Source organism: Corvus kubaryi, unplaced genomic scaffold (genome assembly GCF_017639235.1).
Source record: "Corvus kubaryi isolate FWS band 111438036 unplaced genomic scaffold, C.kubaryi_AGA036_p1.0 69, whole genome shotgun sequence".
Lineage (NCBI taxonomy): Eukaryota > Metazoa > Chordata > Aves > Passeriformes > Corvidae > Corvus > Corvus kubaryi.
Window position 1 is genome coordinate 10,003,556 of NW_024582057.1, and position 20,477 is coordinate 10,024,032.

Below are 20,477 nucleotides of genomic sequence, written 5' to 3' on the forward strand. Positions count from 1 at the left end.
GCCCGGTCAAATCCCACTGTATTTATGAGTCACAAAACCTTTATCTTTGCTACTTAAACAGCCTCTCCATTTGGTGCCTACGTGCATGACCAGGTTTTCCTGGAGCATATGACCACGGCATCACCCTTTTTGATGACACTTGTGAAAGATTATCATAGGTGTAACACAACCCTAACACCTTCAGTTCATATGGAAGAAACATCTGTGGCTACTATACAAAGTCTTCTGAGCCCATCCCAAGGGAACCAAACAAATACTGCGTTGTTTTCAATGAAGCTGACCTGCAATATAGATGCCCCATGTCCAGTGGAAATGAAAGATTTGGAGAATGAAAGTTCATCTACTTCCTTTGTGTATGTTTGTCCAGACAACATTTAGGACCCAAAATAGTGGTAACTTATATTTAAAAATACTGCTTCTGTCTTTTCTGTTAGACTGGGCATGCCTAAAGCAGCAGCCACTTATAAGTAGTTTCAGCAATATTTGTAAAGAAATAGGCAGGAGAACTTTTTTTTAAGCATGAAAAACTGAGCTCCCAAATCACTATTTTCATAGGTTTGTGTGGTCTTCTTGTGCCAGCGGGATTGCTGGTTGACGACTGAGAGTGAAGAAATTGCCTTCATTTCCCCATCCCCCCTTCCCCAAAAAAAACAGTGACTGCAATTCTGATACTCCTTTTCTCATTTTTCTAGGATGCCTTTGTGGAGTTGTATGGCAACAGTATGAGGCCTTTGTTCGATTTCTCCTGGATCTCTCTGAAGACTATCCTGAGTCTGGTTCTGGTGGGAGCTTGCATCACTCTTGGCGCTTATCTCGGACATAAGTAGAGTCACCCAGTTTATTGTGGATTACAAAAGTCTTTCAAAACAACAAAATAATATTTTTTTTTCTGTAGCACAATATTTTATGAGCAAAGCAACTTCCCAGCGAAAGATTAAATCAGCTATTACTGCCAAAGGAAATATCATTTATTTTTACATTGCCGGAAAATTATTTATTAAAAGATATTTACATTTTAACCTGCTATTTTCAGAACCTCAGCAAGCTGTATCTGTCATCACATCACGTTGTTATTCTTAACTTTAATGAGCCCCAGAGTATTTTACGTTCTTTTTTTTTAATTAATGCCGCTGGCTGGATTATTTTATCTCTGAAGAGCAAATATACTGACAAAGACCTACCTGCTTACACTTACAAGGGCAGTTACTTGAGCTGCTAAAAACTGCCAAATGGTGTTGAATTTTCTAGCATTTTCCAGGAGGGATCTGAAAGACAAGGTCAGCATGAACAAAGTCCTCACCCTGTCCTGCTGGCAAGAACTGACGTAGTAAACAATTCAACATGGTACATATGTGGAGTCAAGAAAGAAGCTTCTTGAAGGACACTTGGCTATCCCTACAGGAGAACAGTTGGAAATATGATTGCCTATGCCTTTTAAACATGTGTTTTCAAGTTACCAGCTGTGCCATCACATCATAGTCACAATACCCACACATGTCAACTGGTTTTTTTTAATAGAAGTGTGAAGTTAAATCTTTGGGGCTTGCAGGAGATTGCTGTTCCAATGATTTTCTCAGCAGCAAAATGTTTTTTGTGGCTACTGACACGGAAACATCAGGAGACCTTAAGTGCCTGCTTCAACAGAGCAGAGCTGGAGTCTGAAGACCTGACCTGTGTCCCACTTTAGTGGGCTCATATCTGCAACTAATCCTGCTTACTTACAGAGTTCCTCCGGGGGTTTGAAACCAATTAGATGTGGTCTCTAAATCCCAGAAAGTTGAAAAATATCTTATTTGGCAAAAAGCAGACCTCAGCTAAGTTACAGATTAGCTCTGACTATCCTTGTTTATCAAACTGGACACCAAAATCAAGTTCATTTTCATAACAGGAAAGGAAAGTGAGATTTATCATCCTGCCCCTCGCGCTCAAAATTATTTCATGCTAACAATTTCCTAAGACTGTCTACAGAAGAAAAGATGATGAAGAAACTCAAAATCCTCTCTGGACAGAGACTCTTTGACACCTCGCTTGTGCAGGTGCCTACTGTCATCTCAAGTGAAAATAGGCTGAAGGAAAAGGGGGAGTGGGAGGTGTGAAGTCATCTGCTCCTGTTACAAAATGCACCGCAAGTAAAATTAATGCAGAGTACATAATACAGTTTTATAAACAGACCTGTGTTCTGAAACCAGATGTGTCAATGCCTTTTAAAGCAGGGCTTTCCATGAGCTTGACGGGGGCCAAGAGTCCCCCAGAAACCGAAGACTCTGAAGTGTCGAGTCCCAGGGCCTGCTCTGAGGCATGGAAATGTCCATCTTCAAATGTTTTAAGTCCTGCGCTTCTATTTTTTCTATGGAACTTTTGAAATCTGGGATTAGTGGGTAAATGGACGTCCAGATGTAAAAGGAAAGTTTGCAAAGCTCTGGATAAAATGTACCGTACAATACATAAGTGCTCAAAGGGTGAAAAACATACAGTGAATAAACTGTAGCTCCAACCTCAAGATTTCAGCTGAATAACTTTGTGGCATTATATGCAAAATATCTCCAGTAACTCGGGAATGTAATATGTTCAATGTTAAGGCTGTAGTTGATGTTGTGTCTTCAAAGCTGCTTTTATGTTTGGTTTTTTTAAGAGTTGTACATCTCAGCATTTTTACTGCTATTTAGTCGTGGCACCTACACTTTGTATGAGCAAAGATGGAGTGAGCTTACATTTCAGATTTGAAATTACTTAATTTTATAGAAATGTAGAAAGGAAATATTTCTAAGAACACAAAAATGTGAACTATACTTCATTAAAGGAAAAGGAAAAAGAAAAATCCCACCATCAAACAAAAACTACCTGCAGTGCTTTCAGAGTGCTTCTGTAAGAAGTGGGCATGCTCATGTAGGGTTTTTATGAAAAATATTTCAAATCAGAGGAACTGAGGAGTATTGTGGATTGAGTGTGGGCTTTTTTTTTTTCTCAGCTTACAAACTGAATTTGTCTGCAGCCAATTGCACAACTGGAATTGGCTGGTATTGAGCTTATGTTTCATTTCACAATCTAGTCTTCGTTTCAATTTGTGCCCATATGCCCATTAAAGTTTATGAACTATTAGACCTCAAATTGTTTCAATATTGTTTATTTTATTAAAGGTTTACATTGTCAAAAGTAGTAAAAATACCAATTCCTGTGCTGCTATAATACCAGGATAATTTGAATGGGGTTTCTGTTTTTAATACCTTCCAATGGCTAAAGTTTTTTAAAGCTGCTTTACAAATAATATGAAAATGACACATGATACACAATTAAATAAATACTGAGGATTTTGTGTTCTGTTGTGTCTACTCACTGGACTTCCCAGTGTATTTGTTAGTACCAGGCAAAAAGAAGAGTCATGATGACTGTTGATTTTATTTTATTAAAGAGCTAATGGAGTTTTCCCATCCTGACTGCAGAATAGTACAATATTGTGGCTGCATTAGGTATTACGATAGTTGATCATACATTTATTAAGAAAACATATTAGAAACTTTGAATGTATATAAAAGCTTGAACCTCTTAAATAAAATCCTCTCTTCTCACTCTTGCATTTCTTTTGCAATAATTCCTGTCTTTTCTACTCTTCATTACACTTCCATGTAAGATTTTTTTTTCCACAAAATGCCTTACAGACTTCCATGCTCAAAGACTATGCTTCAGTGAAAACCCATCCTCTGTCACTATGTAGGCACAGACATCTGACCATTCTCACCATATCCAAATTGTAAAGAAAAAAAAAAATTAAAAAGAGGGATACTTCTGAAGTGTTTAAGTGTGGAGAATCAGAGGTCAAAAAGGAAGGAAGAGGTCAAGAAGTGGAGGGAAATAGAGAGATCACTGAAGTATCTCCCTAGTTAAAGATGAGTGTTATCTGGAATTTGTTTATTTTTCATCCTTTCCATTGAAAAAGGATGATCTAAGGGCAGAGAAAAAGCTTACAAAGACCCCAAATTCAATTATTTTTCACTATAGAACTTTGTTAATGCTGAAGGCAGTTTTTTAAAACAGAAAATGTATAGGTATTGAAGAGAAGTACTGGATTTTGCTATATTCAACTTAGGTGTCCTTAAATATTTTTCACTCCATTTTTTAAGAAAATAATGAAAGTATTTTGCTTCTGAAAAAATATTCCGTAGGATCACCTGAGACCTGTCATAAATCAGTAACTTAGGAACAGATGAAAAAATTCTGCAAGTATTCTGAACTCAGAGGTGATACAGAGGATATTTCTTAATGGAACAAGCACTGGATCCACCAAAGGACTAATGGGGCTGTGGAGGTAACAGAGACTATACAGATGAGAAAGGGAGCTGGAAGATACGGAGAATGACATTGGTATGTAAGAAAATCTTCAGTTTCGTATGTTGCAGGAGTTTATCCAGGATGGTCAGAACATAATTGTTAACTAAAAGCAGCGACAAATGTGTGCACTACATGGCTATGATTACTAAAAACTTGCGATTACAAAATTATGTGTAAATTATTGTAAAATTATCTAGTCTATAAAAGTTCATCGGTTTGCTGTTGTTATTGGGGATTATATAGCCTGAGTAGTTTTGCACTAAAAAGGAACAATAGTGAGAACAGAAGTCTGAAACCAGATGTGCAAAGGCAACACAAAGGTGATGCAGTTCAAAGAGCACAGTCCCAGTCCCCCCAGTCCACGCAGTCTCCCCAGCTGAGGCAGTGAGAGTCTGGACTGCATGCTTTGACCCTGAAGCGTAACACTGCTTAGCTGTGCACCTGCACTTCACTTCACAAACCTATTGATTAAAAGTATAATGAGCTAGCATGTTTAAAGCCTTTCTTCTTTTTCTGCTCTCCATCTCTGAACAAACTAGCAAAATTGTTCATTTCTATTATGAGCTTATGGCTCAGTACTATATGAAAAATTATACATATTTTAATTTATGGGTATAAAAATTTTTTCTCACTGCAAAATCCCAGCTTTATTTTTCATTCCTATCTCTCTTTCCAACAAGTCTAAATATGAGGAAGACAAAAGAGCTAATTTAATCTGTATTTGGTTTAAATCACACTTCTATACTAAATTAATGCAGCTTCATCACACAGTGAAATTATCTTCAAAAAGTAATACAGCATTAAGAGTTCCACACAAAAACTATATATTTTTATAATTTAAATAGCGGGTTTTTTTCTTTTTCTTCTGAATATTTGAATTTTAATTATCACCAGCATAAATGTACATAAGCAGATATTGTTTATCTAGTACCTTTGGATGATGTATGTATGGTAATGTAGTTTGTCAGTTTATCATCATTTAATATGATTATGTTGTTGTCTTTAAAATGTTATAAGAACATGCTGCCATTAAACTTTCCATGTCTGTCTAGTTTCTATTGTGAAAAAATAATAAAAGCACACTGTGAGATACTTGTTTTGCATTTGAATTGTTTAGGATTTGTCGATAAAAAGCTATTCAAACATTTTGAGTGTAGTCCCATAAATGACATGTAATGTTTCCTTCCTGATAGTTCTATTCACCTGTTCTGCTCAGCAGTGGCCAGTACTCACCAGTCTGATGTAGTGGCCCAGGTTTGAGTAGCTGTTGCTGTGTGAAATACAGCCCACAGGTGTAGCCTGTGCTTTGGGGCCCAAGGACAGTGTCACCCTTTCTGCCCTCCTATTCATTTGATGCCTTGCAGAAAGCACAGCAAGGCTCTTCTATTTGTTTGCTAAAACTGGTTTCCATTCTTGCAAACAGGAGCTGGAAATGCACATTAGCAAGTTTCAACAAGAGCAAAAAAAATATTTTTGTTACTGCTGAAGGCTTCCTACAGTTATGAGTGGTTTCCAAAAAGTGTTTAGGTATTTTGCTTCTTACAGGCTCACATTACCAAGCCCTTGATTCACAGTGGTTGCCTCTTACCTTCTGTGGTTTTAACTCAGGTAGAACATAGCTGAATGTGTTCAAGTAATGAGTATTTAACTGCTTTGAGAATTTACCCAGCTTCTTGAGTGGGTTTTGCAGCCAAATGTGTGCACTGTGCTGTCATGAATGCACTTTTTATGAGTGCCTGAAGTTCGCAGTTTAATGCTTTTCAAGCACAATTCAGGCACGTGCAGAACATCTACCCCTCTATCTGTGTCCATGAAGACAGAGGCGGTGGAGGAAGTCAACCTGAAACTGAAAGAAGAAGCAACAGCAACAGAATGCAATGCATGGACTCTGTCCTCTGGGCTCTGGGATTCAACTGTCCAGCAGAGAGCAAGGTTACTAAATTCTTTGCAAGGTAGAAGGTAAACCACTTTGCAGTGGGGCAAGTACTACCATTTCTCCCTGCCATTATTCTGTGAAAAAAGAAGACAAGGACTTGGGGGAGAGCAGCCCCAGCACTGCATTTTTTCTAGCTAAAATCTAACAAAGGAAGATGGGATTAAGTTTCCACAGGGAGTTCAGCAAAACTAGGTAGATTAGTTCAGAGATTCTTCTCTTTCTGCCCAGTCAGATAACTGCAATTTTTCTAAAAAGCTAATGGATTAGCATCCGTGATTAAATGCTTACCTTATCACTGGGACCAAGCACAGTGAGCAGATGGGGAGAACAGAAGAGGTCTGGTGGATAAAGATAAAATGAACATTAGACTTGATAACAAAGGTGAGTTTTGGCTGTCTGAAAATCAGGTAGGAGCACACTAAAAAAAAAAGAAATTTTGCTAGGCCAAAGCCAGAAAGCTCCCTTCTCAAAACATTCCTGAGTGGCACTGTAAGTCTCCACTGAAGCTGCACAAGCCAGGGTCAATCCACCATAAACCCCTGTTGCAGGAAGTTTACTTACAGCAATGGGGAAAGCATTTGGTCAACTTGACCCAGTAGGGGAGAGCTTAGACTGGAGAAGCACTTTGTGTAATGAAATTATATAAATGCATGCCATAGAACTATTTTATAATCTTTCAAAAAACACTCTTTTAGTCAAGTATCATGAATCCCAAAATTGGATTTATTGTTCCACTGACCCACAATAATCAGTCTTATGAACTGATGAGCATATCTGATGCAAACACATAAAAGTCAATGCATGCAGTCTACATACTAGGGTGGCAACAGCTTTGATAGACCCTTAATCTTTGTCTTTGTTGGGGCACCTACAGCAGAAATTGGGAAAGGAGAAAATGCTGTGTTCAGCACTAAAACGGACAAAACCCCTAGACTGTACGTTACTACTGCAGTGGAAATAATCATCCCTGATTTACTAAACGTTATTCAAAAAAACCCTGAAAACAAGTCACTTGTCAAAAAGCCTCTTGCTGTCTTCTGGGTTCAACCCTCGAAGTCACTAGTGAGACAACACACACCTCCAGCTGCCCGAGCGTGAATGCTTAGCATTCAAACTGCACAGCTTTCACAGAATCACAGAATGGCCTGGGTAGGGAGGGACCTTCAAAGATCATCTAGTCCACCCCCCTGCCATGGGCAGTGACACCTTCCACTAGATGAGGTTGCACACAGCCTCTGGCCTCAAACGCTTCCAGGGATGGGATATTCACATACGACTGGATAGTTTGAAAAGAAAGCAAAAGACAACAGCAAAAGATTGGAAAGTGAACCCACAAGTCACATAAAAAGCCCTAACAGGCATGAAGGCATTTTGGAAATGCACTTCTTTTAAGACGGGATCGCTGAAAAAGCTGAGAGGCATCACGTCTCCCTACTTCTTACTGTGTCATCCCACAGCATTGCCAATGGCAAACCAAAGAGACTTTGGCTAAAGAGCTCCTCTTCCTGGCCCGCACCACTTCCACTGCCCTTCTCCCAAGCAAACAACCGAGGAACCCACTGGCAGGGCCCAGCAATGCCAAACACGTCAGCCAACCTCAGACGCAAGTTTTGGCAAGCCCACTTCCAGAGAGTAAAGATGCCAGCACCCTGTAATACACCAGGCAGGCGGAGCAGGGCCACGGAACTGCAGGATAATTAATGCTGCCTTTCAGCGGGGAGCTGGGGCACAGACGTGCTCTGTAATGTTTGCATCGGAGCCCAGCCAGGAGCCTGGGCTGTCTGCTCCAGTGCCCAGATGCTGTGGCCTGAAAGGGACCACTGCCTGCACTGCTCTGTCCTTCGACAATTCTGCTTGAAGTCAAACCTGGCAGCAAACCAAAGTGTTCTCTCATGAGACTGTAAATTAATGTTGCTGAAGGAAGCTGGCTAGTAGTTCATGTGGCTCTGGGCTTGCTTTACATCTGGTGTCAAACTCTGAATTCCCTCTACAGCTAGGAATAAAATAGGTGAGGTGCCTGGGCCACTCAGCACCCCCTACACATTACTAATTTCCTTTCATCCAGGCCTTTAAAAAAAATCCCTGATCATGCTACAGTTTTGAAATGTTATAGGGTTGGGTGGTTTGCTTTTTTTTTTACTTGAAAAAGCAGCTGTTATTTCTCTCCAGGCTTTGCAAACATTCTTCCTATTAAGTAACTCATTTACTGCTAGCAGCAGGCACAGCTTCCTCCAACTCGCAACTCGAAAAGAAGCTGATACCTTTTACACTTGAAAAACGTGGCCATGGAAAAGAAACAGATGTATTTTAAACAAAGATGCTCATTTTCAGCTCCTCCTCACTCCTTTGCCTCACAGACCAGGTACTTAACAAGCCCTTCACTCCAGCTGCCTACCACCTAAATCAGCACGATTCTTTATCCCAGTGTTTTCATTAGGGACACAAAATCAATCCTTAACCAAGGACAAATAGCACTGCTTCCAGTTACATCCAAATAACAGCTTCCAGTTCTGGAATTAGACATCAGTGCTGTTACTTTGTAGCTGCTTCCTTGCTTTCTGCCAAGATGGAGGGGGAAAGGAAGGGCACTCCAAAGGTCATAAAAGATATTCAAGAAGTATAAAAAGATAAATTTATACAGCTATCTCCAACAAGAGATGAGACAGCATCCAAGGTTCAGATAGGCCTAACCTCCTCTTCACATCACACACTTTTCAAAGCATGCTACCCCACTTGAGAACTACTCCATCATTATCTACTGGGAAACTCCCATCAATATTAACAGGAGCTAGGAAGAGATATTTTAGTATTTGCACTGATAGCTGCAGAACAGCTTTAACTGCTATATAAAGCTATTCAAATACCTGAGAAAAGCCTGGATTTTTCTTCAAATGTCTACTTTTCTTTAAGTTCAGGTTGATTGTGGTGGGAAGCTATGTGGCAGAGTAAAAAATCAGCCAGCCATACCAAATATTGCTCATCCCTTATGAAGAGAAACTCCAGCTGTCCCTTGCAAGCCCTGAAAACAACATCAAAATCCATAGTAGAGTCAGAAAGGTGTTAGGAAAATGGACCATGACACACAGCTGTAACGTGTGTTACAAGTGAGCACCGCGCATGCAAGCAGAGAGGTGCCCTGCTCTAAGCAGTACCCTTTTTTTGCTTATTTTGCATGCTTGACAAGTGATGTTTTACCTCATGCTTTCCCAAGTCTTTCTGGAAGTAATTTCTCCATGCATCGCCAGAATGCCACCAACAAGGGTATGATCAAAAAGTCTCCACTTGCTTGCCTTAAATTTAATGTTCAAGTTCTCTCCTACTGCAGAAATTTTATTTTTTAAAAAAATAGAAATTAAGTCCAATAATTTTTGTTTTAGTAGATACTTGGAAAGAATTAGCTAGTCAAAAAAATATGTCACTTTTGGCAAACAGAAGTATACACACCCACATTAAAAAAAATCATTCTGTCCTTCATTTTCAGCTGTATGTCCACTGCTGAATCATCCTTTAATTACAGCTGACAATTGCACAGATGTCTCCAATGCAGTTTGCTCATAAAGACACATTCACTGCAATGAGATACACGACAGACTTCACACTTAACAGTTGTCAACATAACTTCATTAATGTGTCTTGAGTATCCACTTGTCCACCCCCACCCACTTCAAAACCAAAATTAAAACCCGCTTTTCTTCTGTCATCACATCCTCCAACAACTATCACCACTCACTCAAGTGTTAGGAAAATAAGTCACCACTTTTTCCATAATCCTCATCAAAAATTGCTACTTCCAACAAAAGCAGTGTACAAACAAACTCAAAGTCACAAATGAAAGAAGCCATTTTCATTTCCCAAAGACCACATCTATTTCTCTTCTTGACCTATCCAATTAAGTGGTATGATTCACCGATGACTAGTAGCACAAACATACATTCATGTCTTCAGTTCTGTCAAAACATTACAAAATTAGCAGAGAGCAGCTACTGTTGTAAATTTAATGATGTACCTATGATGACTGTAGCTGGCAAAACAAATGTTCCAGCATTATAAAAGCCCTTTCAATACATAAATATTTCCTCTAAAAATAAGCTTGCACACTTAGAAGGCATTATCTTTATTGCGTAGAAAAGACCTAAATGTTCTCACTTATGAATGTCAGACAAGCTATTTTATGTATATGTGGGGTAGCAGCCCCAGTGCAGACAACAAATGGGATTCTAAACAAGAAGAATGCCCATGTTTCATATTTGTCTACAAAGGGATTGAGATCATGATGGAACATGTCTATAGATGGAGCCAATTATCTGAAAACAAGAGATGTTCACAGATTTCAGTTTTTGATTAGAGACATTTATCAGTCAAAACTACTTGTGACTCATGCTAAGATTAAGTTTTATATTAGAACAAAGAATTAAACTACCTCTTGGTATCATTATCAAAAAGACTGATATTCAACCTGCACTCATGAATTTTGCCAACTTTGCCGTAAAGGTCTCTCAACAAGGACTTGGTTACAACACTGCTCAGTTTTCATACACTCACAGGAATAGAAACAAAAATGTTCAACTCTGGTACCTCTTTATGAGTGTTTGAACTGAGGGAAGATTCTAAGGTAGAGGAAGTAGGGTTCAGTAGGTCCTCCCTATTCATACTGGCCTTTGGATTTTGCCAGATGTTTGCATCTTTAAATGCTAGACAGAGCTAAAGGTGTTGTGAGCCTTGTAAGGGTCAAGCCTTTGGTGACCTTCAGAGCCAGGAGAGAACTACAACCTGAAGGGAATATCGATGCTAGGAGCTGGAGCACCAACAGAGGGAAATTTCCCTTCTTATTCAATTTAGGCTTAGAGGGAGTCCCTTTGAGTCCCTCCACTGATGTCTCACTGTTGCTGCCTGTTCCGAGCTTCCCCTCCCCCCTCCCAGACACATCCCACTGTGCTTCTTTGCTATCTCCCCTCTTTTGCACTGCAGACGTGTGCACATACACAGCTGTAACTTCAGTCCCCAGTGCCAAAGAATGTCATCCTTATTGTCACCCATGTCTCCCCATCACTGGCTACATGAGAGAGAGCATTCATCATCACAGATACGTGTCCTCATGAAACAATCAATGCTGTGAGAAAAGTTCTTCCCTGAGTTTCCCTCTCTCCTCCAGCTTCCCTTGTTTGGTGGGAAGATGGAACACAGTAAGAAAAGGAAATTGTACAGCTGCAAGTTCCCCAGTAAAACTTGGAATAGTTCTTCAATGGAAAAAAAAAACCCATCCATAAGAGTTATAAAATCACTCTAATACTAATGATACACTAATGATGTATCTGTATTGCTGGAAGTGTGTGGTAAACATTTCTTTGTAAATGTGATTTGAATGTATGTAGGCAGTACTGTAAGAAAAATTTGAATTCTGGCAAATGAAGACTTTCTATTACTCTGTATACTCAGCTAAGTAGAAATTTAAAATTATACACGGCAACATGAGGAAAAAAAAGCAGTCAGACTGACAAAAGTGGAGGGGTTTGTTTGGTTTAAAATGCCAAAAATTCCATCTAAATGAAAAACCTTAATATATTAACTATGATGCTGTTATTCTACCTGTATAATCAGTTTAATGCCTCTGAAGATTTAAAGAACACTGTAGTAATTATGTGATTTCATCTTAATGCCAGCTTTAAAATGAAGGGGGAAAATCACTTCTGTATGCCTCACAGAAACAAATAATTGCTTTAAATCCATCTTCCTTGAAAGCAAGCTGAAAACTCTCCAGTTTCAAAACAGACAGATCAATCTTATGCAATTTGTCTGGTTTCTAATTATTAAGATAATTCGTAATAAAAAGCTGGAGGGGGTAGAATTAGGTGCTAGGGCAAGATGTTTGGGCACACATCAACCACCAAAATGGATTGAGATCAGATGAAAAAGAGAGAACAGAACAGCTATTAAACTTCTGCCTCGTCTTCACTGGGGCTGTTGTTAGAAACTTGGAGTACAGCTGCACTTAATGAGTTTGTGTAAAAGCAGACATTATACAAATGGGAGAAAGTAGGAACTTCATCCAATTAGATAAGAGAGTTGGCCAGCAGCCTCCAATGAACTGAAAAGCTCTTCCAACTTTAGGGATGAGAGCTAATTATAACTCTGTTTTTGTGTGTGTACAATGCTACTAAATTATGAAGAAATATTGTTCTGTCAAAAAACTATGTTGTATGTACTGACTTGATTATTACAGATAGAGGATTTGCCAGAGACAGGGCTGGAAAATTATTAGCCTTCATAAAAAGAGAAGTCATTCTGCCATCATACTTCAGGCTTCCCTTCTTGAGTTTCTCCCAAAATTTGGGAATCGGGTGGAATGGCAAGAATTTCTATTTCTTCCTCTTGGTACTTAGAATGCAAGGAAGAGAGGCTGACATAGGTAATTATGTGCCTGTTAAGAAAGGTAGCTCAAGAGATGATCACTATTGAAGCTAACTCACAAACCCGAGAACGCTTTCCTTTATTTTTCCTTTTTTTTTTTTAATACACAATAAGATGAAGAAGCAGAAATAAGCTACATATGAATGGGCACAAAGGCTCTCATTTTTGCCTGATAACAATTAAATACCTTGTTCAGAGAGTAGACTGAGGTACAGAGAAAACAAGGAAATGATGTTCCATCTCCTTCTCCTTCGTCACTCCCAAACATGCCTCCTTAACACACGATGTCACAACTACTTAGGGTGTGCAATTCCCAGTAGCCATGGCCCAAACACCTTTCTGGGCTCCATGGCAAATTAAGTCCCCCAGCCAGCTCCAGACTGTCCATCAAGCTGGGCAATTTTCAGGAAATAAATGACATTTTATATAAGGGAAAAAATGTGTGAGAGGGCATGTGCTCACTCCTCCCTGCATGCTGAGGGCAGGAGGGAGAAGAAGTGAAATTAGATAAGTTATTGACTTAATATTAGAAAACAGGTTCAGACTCTGGACTTCATTCATGTCTCCTTTGGAATAAGGGCTTATGAGGACTGCAAAACAATGTCACTCCTTATAGCCAAACACCCAGGTTCTGTGCTTACTCACAACCTGTGCACACTGTCCTTATGAGCATGAAGTGCAGTTTTGTTTTCTTTTCAGGACAAGGTAGAGCCACTGGTACTCCCTGAAAGAAGCCAGAAAAACAAGATGGAAAAATCCCAGAGCAGACAGAGCACACCAGAAGGCTGAGACTGCTAATGGGACAGCTGTAAACAAGGATGAAAGACTCAAGGATTAAAAAGGGCAGTGGGAAGAGTCCAGAACAGCACTGTGCTTAAATCTATCCAAGCCATACTTCCAAAGTAATATATTTTACTTCAATTATCCTCGAAGCAAATAAAGAAATTAACTTAGATTTAAATCATCAGTAAGACAACCTCTCAAGAGACTTTCCGCAGTCTTTCAGACTTTGAAGGAAGACTACCAGTGCCAGTCCTAAAACTAACAGAGGCAAGACAGAGTTTTAAGGCTCCTAAACACAGACTCAGCATGCCAATTCTGAAATGCTAAATAAAAGCATTGGTGTCTTATTAAACGAAAAGCAAATCACCAAGAAATCAGCTTTCAGGGATCTACTGAACCGCCACATTGTACTTGCTCAGAAAATTACCCAGCAGTTTTTTCTGTTTAAGCAAAACACAAATCAGTTTTGCTTAGCAAATGCAGGAGCCAAACTCTTCTATTGTGAGGGTTTCAATAGACACTCAAATAACTTTGACAGCAGCATGGAGGGGGAAGGGTGTCTCTGACCCAGTTTCTGTATTACAGCGTCGCTTGGGTGATGGTGGTACGAGTGTTCACAGCAGAACCTCTTTTCTTCAATTTTCCTCTCCTCCTTGCCCACCATCACTTTGTTTAAATAATCCACAGATGTTATCATGGGCACAAGAATATGGTTAATTGAGCTTAATGATTGCTGGCAGCTCCTTATATGCATTCAGCTGGTGATTCTTCAGCAGAGAGCCCTTTACACAGTGTGAGAGGAAAATCTGTTTATTTCTTTGGCTTTCTCATTTCATGGCCATTCTGAAAGCAGAGTTCTCATTTTTTCCTAAGATCTTTGCCCAAATCCTCTTAACACACCACGGGAAATTCTGAAGGTCAGGCCCTCTTCACCCAGTGGAACCTAAATGATTTTTTTCTAGGGTCTTCACCAAGAAGTTTCTTGCTACTTCTCACACCACTGATCCAGGAGAAGATTCAATTGCTCCTTTTTGTAGAACAACAAAAGCCTACAGAGGCAGGGAAGTGGACTACTGAATGAGTGGATAAATGCATGAAAGAAAGGCTCCACATACCCAGGCAGCAGGGAAATGGGGACTCCACGTATGCAGACACCTAAGGGCAGTGTCCCTGCCAGGAACCCAGGCAAGAGATGTGACAGATGAACTGGGATGAAAACACTGAAAATTTAAGCAAGAGAGGCAAAATCCAAAGGGTGCACATAAAGCTAAAGTCACAAGTTTTTTTCTCACAGCAAGGGCTGAAATACACTTCTGAGTCTGAACATGCACAATGAAAAATTTCTCTTAAAAAAACCCTTACTGCTAGCCATGTTTCAATATGGTTTTCAACAGATCTTGAATTATTATGAACCCTTGCTTGTCTGCTTTCATATGTCACAAGCCATCAGTAACCTGACAGCTCTCTGGCAGACTTTCAAGCATCTTCAAAAATACAAAACCAATCTTGCCTTTAATGTTTTTTCTCTACTTCCAGCTCCTAAACCAAAATCTAATTCAGAGATTTGAAAAGAGCAGAATCAGAAATAGATTTTCACAAATGTCATGATAAAGAAAGCTGAAAGTAAAGAGTTACACTGTCAAAAACAATGGTATATTGGCAAAAGAAAAGCAGGGACAATTTTATGTCAGACTGTAGGCTGCACAGTGGTGTATGCCACAGCCAGGGGTAACCAGCCTTTGAGAAGCCCACAAATAATTCTGCTGTACATAGACTGGGATTACGCCAGGTGGATCCCAGCAGAAGTGCACGAATGTGGGGGCTACTGCACAGTGAGAAGCCAGGCAGTGGCAGGAGGTGAGCCAGAAAAAACTGCTAAGGAGATCCCTGTTCTACTGGACAGTAAAGCAGCTGAAGTCACAAGGAGCTGCTGTCATCAGCCATAAGACCTCTTCCCAGCTCTCTCCCTCTCATTTTCCTTGGCTCATGAGTGTTGTTCAAAGTGCTGTGCATGTTATTAGGGTTAAGGAGACTGGTCACACTTGCACTAGTCAGTTACACTCAAAAGGCAAAAAGACTAAGACTGGAGAGGAAAGCCTGAAAAAAAAGATGAAGTTTTTATTTTCCCATCAACTATACATTTGCATTCTCAATCCACGGGAGAAACCAGGTCTCTTTTTTGCTTTCTTCCCAGGTTTTCTTCTTTTTATTTTTTTGTTTACACTAGGGAAAAAGACCAATTGGAACATTTACATTATAAATCTAACTCCTTTTTGTTTGAATCCAATAAATTTTACTTCACTTTCTCAAAATAAATACATTTTCTGCAAATATCTTGTATCATTTGAAAACTCATGTTTGTTAAGAAAATAGCGGTGGTAAAAACTTTTGATCATTTCTAGTGATTCCTTCTTTATGAGGATTGTGGCACTTCCCTGGAAAACGTTAGCTAGTACTTCAGTACTGTTAACTTCCCTCAGGTGACAGAATCATAATTTCCTCTGCTGCCAGAGACTTGACTTTGGGCTATTCATTTTGCCTTTGTGTTCCTCAAATCCAGCTATAAAATGGGTATAAAACTTGTACTTTACAGAAGCACAACAGGCATGAAACCACTCATTATTTGAAGCTTTTGCATACTGTGGAGGAAGAAAGTATAGAATACATAAAAACCCACATGAATTAGGCTTTATAAAGATGCTGGGAGGATGATGGACCTGACTGAATTACTGGGCGCAACTGAGCAAAGCAGTGCTGCTTCCTGAATGACTAAAGATTCTCTTATGCTTGCAAATAGCACTACAAAATCTCTAATGGGTTACAGATAGGCAGGATTGCTGTTCTATATCTCAGCCAGAGGACAAGAATTATTCTGCTGCTCAACAGGCTACAAACATGCAGTGGCTCGTGCAAACCAAAAGGAAAAGCAGCCAGTACTACAGAGTCAAGACTGACGAAATAAACACCATAATTCCCAAAGCACTTTAATTTTATCTCCAGTGGAAAAGCCAGGCTCTGCCTTTCTTTGCCAATGGTATATGAAGCTGATGCCGTGTGCCTGTGATGTCACTTCAACACTGGACATTTGTAGCTCTACTCCTGCAAATTAAAGCATGTTTTCTGAACGTAGCCTTAGCTAAAAAAACCCTTTCCTGGCAAGAACTGGTCCCATTCACTTGCTGGTCTTTGACATCCCTCATCTAGATTGAGTGGTCTGTTTGTCTTTTTCTGAAGGTGGAAACACAGGCCAGAGCTGAGCTCGACATGGCAAGGCCGGTAGCATCCCATACAGACACACATTAACAGGGAACAGCTGAGAGCCCAGTGCCCTCGTGCTCCTCCGCCAATTATCAGCAGTACCTGGTATCAGAGCTAGCTGTGCAGGGGGAAAAGGGAGAAAAACTGAGAAAAAGTGAAGCTGATGATTAAGGAGTAAAGAATGGCAGATGAAACTAAAAATAGTCCCCTCGGCAGTTGTAAAGGAAATTCGTTTGACAGGAGGCTGCTTCTTTTGTCGAGAGCGGTTTGTTATGCAAGAGACGATACCAACACCGGCTCTTCTTATCTGGGTTGTCAGTTTAACTGACAAAAAGGAGCAGGGTTAACATCTCTGGAGCCACTGCCAGTCTCAACATTTGTTTGTTTTCATGCGCGTCCGTGTTTTAAGAGGCAGCCCGGGGATTAACACCGTCCAGAAACTGTGGTGCAAGCTCGGTTAGGCAATTCCACAAAAATCTTCAGAGTACTTACTCGTCATTAAAGGCAACAATTGAGCCCCTGTCTGCTGCTGGTTTTGTTCCCCTGCCTCCTGCTTCAGCCATCACATGGTGACTTTTCTGCACAACAGAAAACTGAATGCCCACAGGTTTTTCCAAGCACAGGCAGCAGAGGACAACCTTGCCCCTACTCTGCTTTTCCAGTTCTCAAGGTAGATGACTCAGAACGTGCTGAGCCTCCTGGATACAAGAAAATGAAAAACTAAACCAAAGAAAGTGGTTTCGTTTCATCCCCCCCCCACTCCTTCCTGATGCTGAGCCTTCAATAGCACTTACACCTCTATGTGCGAAGGTAAGACGTAGGAAGGAAGAGGCTTTAAAAGACACCACTTTAACACCTCCTCTCTTACAGAAGAGAAGCCACCGTAAAACCAGGGGGAGGAGAAATAAAAGTGAGGCAATCAGCAGCTTGCTGGCCAATTGCCCACATGAGTGCAGGTGAGTCTCTATGTTCCTCGTTAATGTGCCTTCTGGCATGCCTGAAAGCTTTTGGAGAGAGCCTGGTGGTCACGGCTGCCAATATCTGCCAGTGAGGAGGTAAGGAAATTGCAGCCTGTCCAAGTTAAACACGTTAAAGCCAGGACTTCCAAAAACTCAAGTGACCCACATAGGGTGTGTGGGAGTGAGCACTTGGGTATGATGTAGGTGCAAGGGAAAACAACTCTTATTTGTCTTCTTTTCATTGGACTTCCCTGAAACATTCGTTTTTAGACCCAGTATGGTGCACTAAACCGTAGGTTATTAGAAACAGGAGTCTCTCCTCTATTCCTATTTTTGGAGGAAATGTTCATCAGCATAAAGACAGCAATGCAGAAGTCCCGTATCCTTGGTGGGTAACTGAAATCATCCTCTCTGTCCCAAACACCAAGGTGTTTGGTAGAAAAATTAGCAGAAAAGATAAAATGGTGGAAAAGTAAATACCAGCTTTTTACTTCAGGTTTTAAATGTGCACTGTGTTGAAATATCGTGGGCTTCTTTTGTAAACTAACTTAGAAATAACTTGATCCATTTCTCATTCAGTGCAGGAAGACCTCGGTGGCAGATTCTGCCCTAAACCAAACCCACCTGCCATGAACTGCTTGGGCCACAGGATGCCACTGTTGCATTTCTTTTTCAGGAGGTCGAAAGAAAGCACGACAAATTGTTTGCATGAACTGGACACCTAAATTTAATTCCCCTTTTCCTTCTTAACACATACAATTGCCAATGTTTAGCGCTCCAGACAGACCAACCAGATGTAAATAGTTCAGAGCCGCCCAGGAATATGTGTTTTCTTCAGGAACAAAATGTTTGAATACCTTTTAAGGCTCGATTACTGAACCCAGCACCTCTGTAGCTTCATAAATTTTCTATCCACGAGAAATCTTTCCAATGACTGCCCCAAGTGTTGCCTCCAACCCTGATACTTTTGACCACAAAACAAATACCCTGTTTTTGGATTTTATCTGTGTCTGGATGAGAAAAGAAAAACACTAGATGGGAAAGCAGATTAAATCAGAGAGAAGGCAGGCTGCTCGTAATTCCTACCTCTTGTGAAAGAGCAAGAGCCCCTACTATGTTAATAAAACTTCATAAATATTTTACTAATATAAAATGGAATGCAATGTACTCATGCCAAGAGACAGGGAAGTGGCCTGAGCTCCCAGATAGCTGCTCTTGCTGCAATTTTGTGCAATTTGCAAACTGGCATACAGAATCAGAAGCCCAGGACTACTGAGACCTCTGGGATGGTCGACAAAAGCACCACACAAAGGTCCACCAGTGTGAATTTTAGAGTAGTCAAGACTGCAGAGATCTACACAAGGTCTAAAAGTCCTCTGAAAGCAAATTTCTGTCCTGAAATATTTTCACATTTAAGTGGTAAATTATTACAGAAAACTAAGTATGGGGTTGCAGACAGTTTCCAAGATCTACACAGACAAGGGTTCCCCCAAGTTCAGCCCAACACAGATGGAAATTGTGAGAATGGGCTGTTAAGAAATGAGGGAGAAATTTTAATGCTAACAGTCTCTCAGATTTCAAAAGCCATTTTGGTTTTGCTCAATATTTTAGAAGGGAAAAAATGGCTTTAGCCTACTATAACTCCATTTAGGAACAGGGAAAAAGAAGATGAATGATAAGGTTTCAGATACATCTTGGGTGGCCAGCAACAAAAGAACTTGAGGAAAGCCAGCATGAAAGTGACAGCTGTGGTGATGCAGAGTATTACTGAGGCTGGTGTTACAGCTCTGTTCTTCAAGCTGATGTAAATATGAAGGGGCCCACAGATAACAGCCTTTTAGGATTCAAGGCTTCAAAAGAAACATCCTCACTACCTTCAGCCTGTTTCGGATGTGTCCCAGAAACTGGCTATTCCTCAGTCAGGGTCTAGATTCAGTGAGACAAAATCCCACTTTTCAGAAAGCCGTGTTGTAAGATCTCTAAACCAGAACTAGACAATTACTAAGAAGATGCTGGGAAGGACTCAGCCTTGTCAGAGAAACAACTACCAACCAACCAATTCACACATTTCCGAAGACAACAATAAAAGAAGCTCAAGGACTGGTTCCATTGCTTTTAAAAATTAGTATTTGTAGTATCACACACCAAGGATACAACATTAATATTAAATCAGTCATGACTGTTTACATTTCTTTTGCTGAAAAAATTTTTAGTGTTGGGATATTTTTTTGTCATTAGCAGAGAAAAAATTGACCACACATAACCAATTACTTAGTTCCCAAACTGAATTTACCTCCCATTCCAAAGACCAGGGATTTCAAAATCTCCTTAAGAAAGGAAAAAAAAAAAAAAAAAGCCTTCAATCCAAATTCTTTTCTTGTTGTTTATAACAATAAACAACAGATTTCATATAAAAGCAACAGCACAAGGGTAGAAAATAGTGTTCCAGAGCTAATTTTAGTCCTGCTGATCTCAGGAGCTTAGTGTTCCTGTCAGACTGAACAGACTCCAGTGGTGCCCTGCGTGCCTGCCTGCCTGCCTGGTTGGAGAAATCTGTCCCTGGAGATCTATTTATAGCACCTTGTACCCTGTACCTAGATTAGGTTTTAGGTTTTTTGTTTTGTTTTGTTGTATTTTGTTTTGTTAGACTGGAGCATGTATCCAGGACTACATTGATCCAAGACATAGATGTGACCTACTCGAGTAAATTACCAGGAAAAAAAAAAACAGTTCACACTTCATTTTCTGTACATCAGTCCCTCTGGACTTCATCAGCTAGCCAAAATTCAGTCCCAAAGGTTTTTTCT

General features: G+C 40.1%; 1 protein-coding gene and 1 long non-coding RNA gene across 3 annotated transcripts in view; one reads left to right on the forward strand and one right to left on the reverse strand.

The window, feature by feature from the left end:
• Window positions 1-5,418, forward strand: part of BCL2 (BCL2 apoptosis regulator) — a 96,539-nt gene extending 91,121 nt beyond the window's left edge. Inside the window, exon 2 of the mRNA XM_042049000.1 lies at window positions 693-5,418. Within this exon, the coding sequence (XP_041904934.1) occupies window positions 693-827 (135 nt within the window). The 3' untranslated portion in view covers window positions 828-5,418. The remainder of the gene's footprint in view (window positions 1-692) is intronic.
• LOC121674558 overlaps window positions 1-20,477 on the reverse strand; it is a 45,520-nt gene that overhangs the window by 22,128 nt on the left and 2,915 nt on the right. For both annotated transcript variants that reach the window (XR_006019673.1, XR_006019672.1), the window contains exon 2: window positions 6,551-6,600. This is a non-coding gene — a long non-coding RNA (uncharacterized LOC121674558). The remainder of the gene's footprint in view (window positions 1-6,550; window positions 6,601-20,477) is intronic.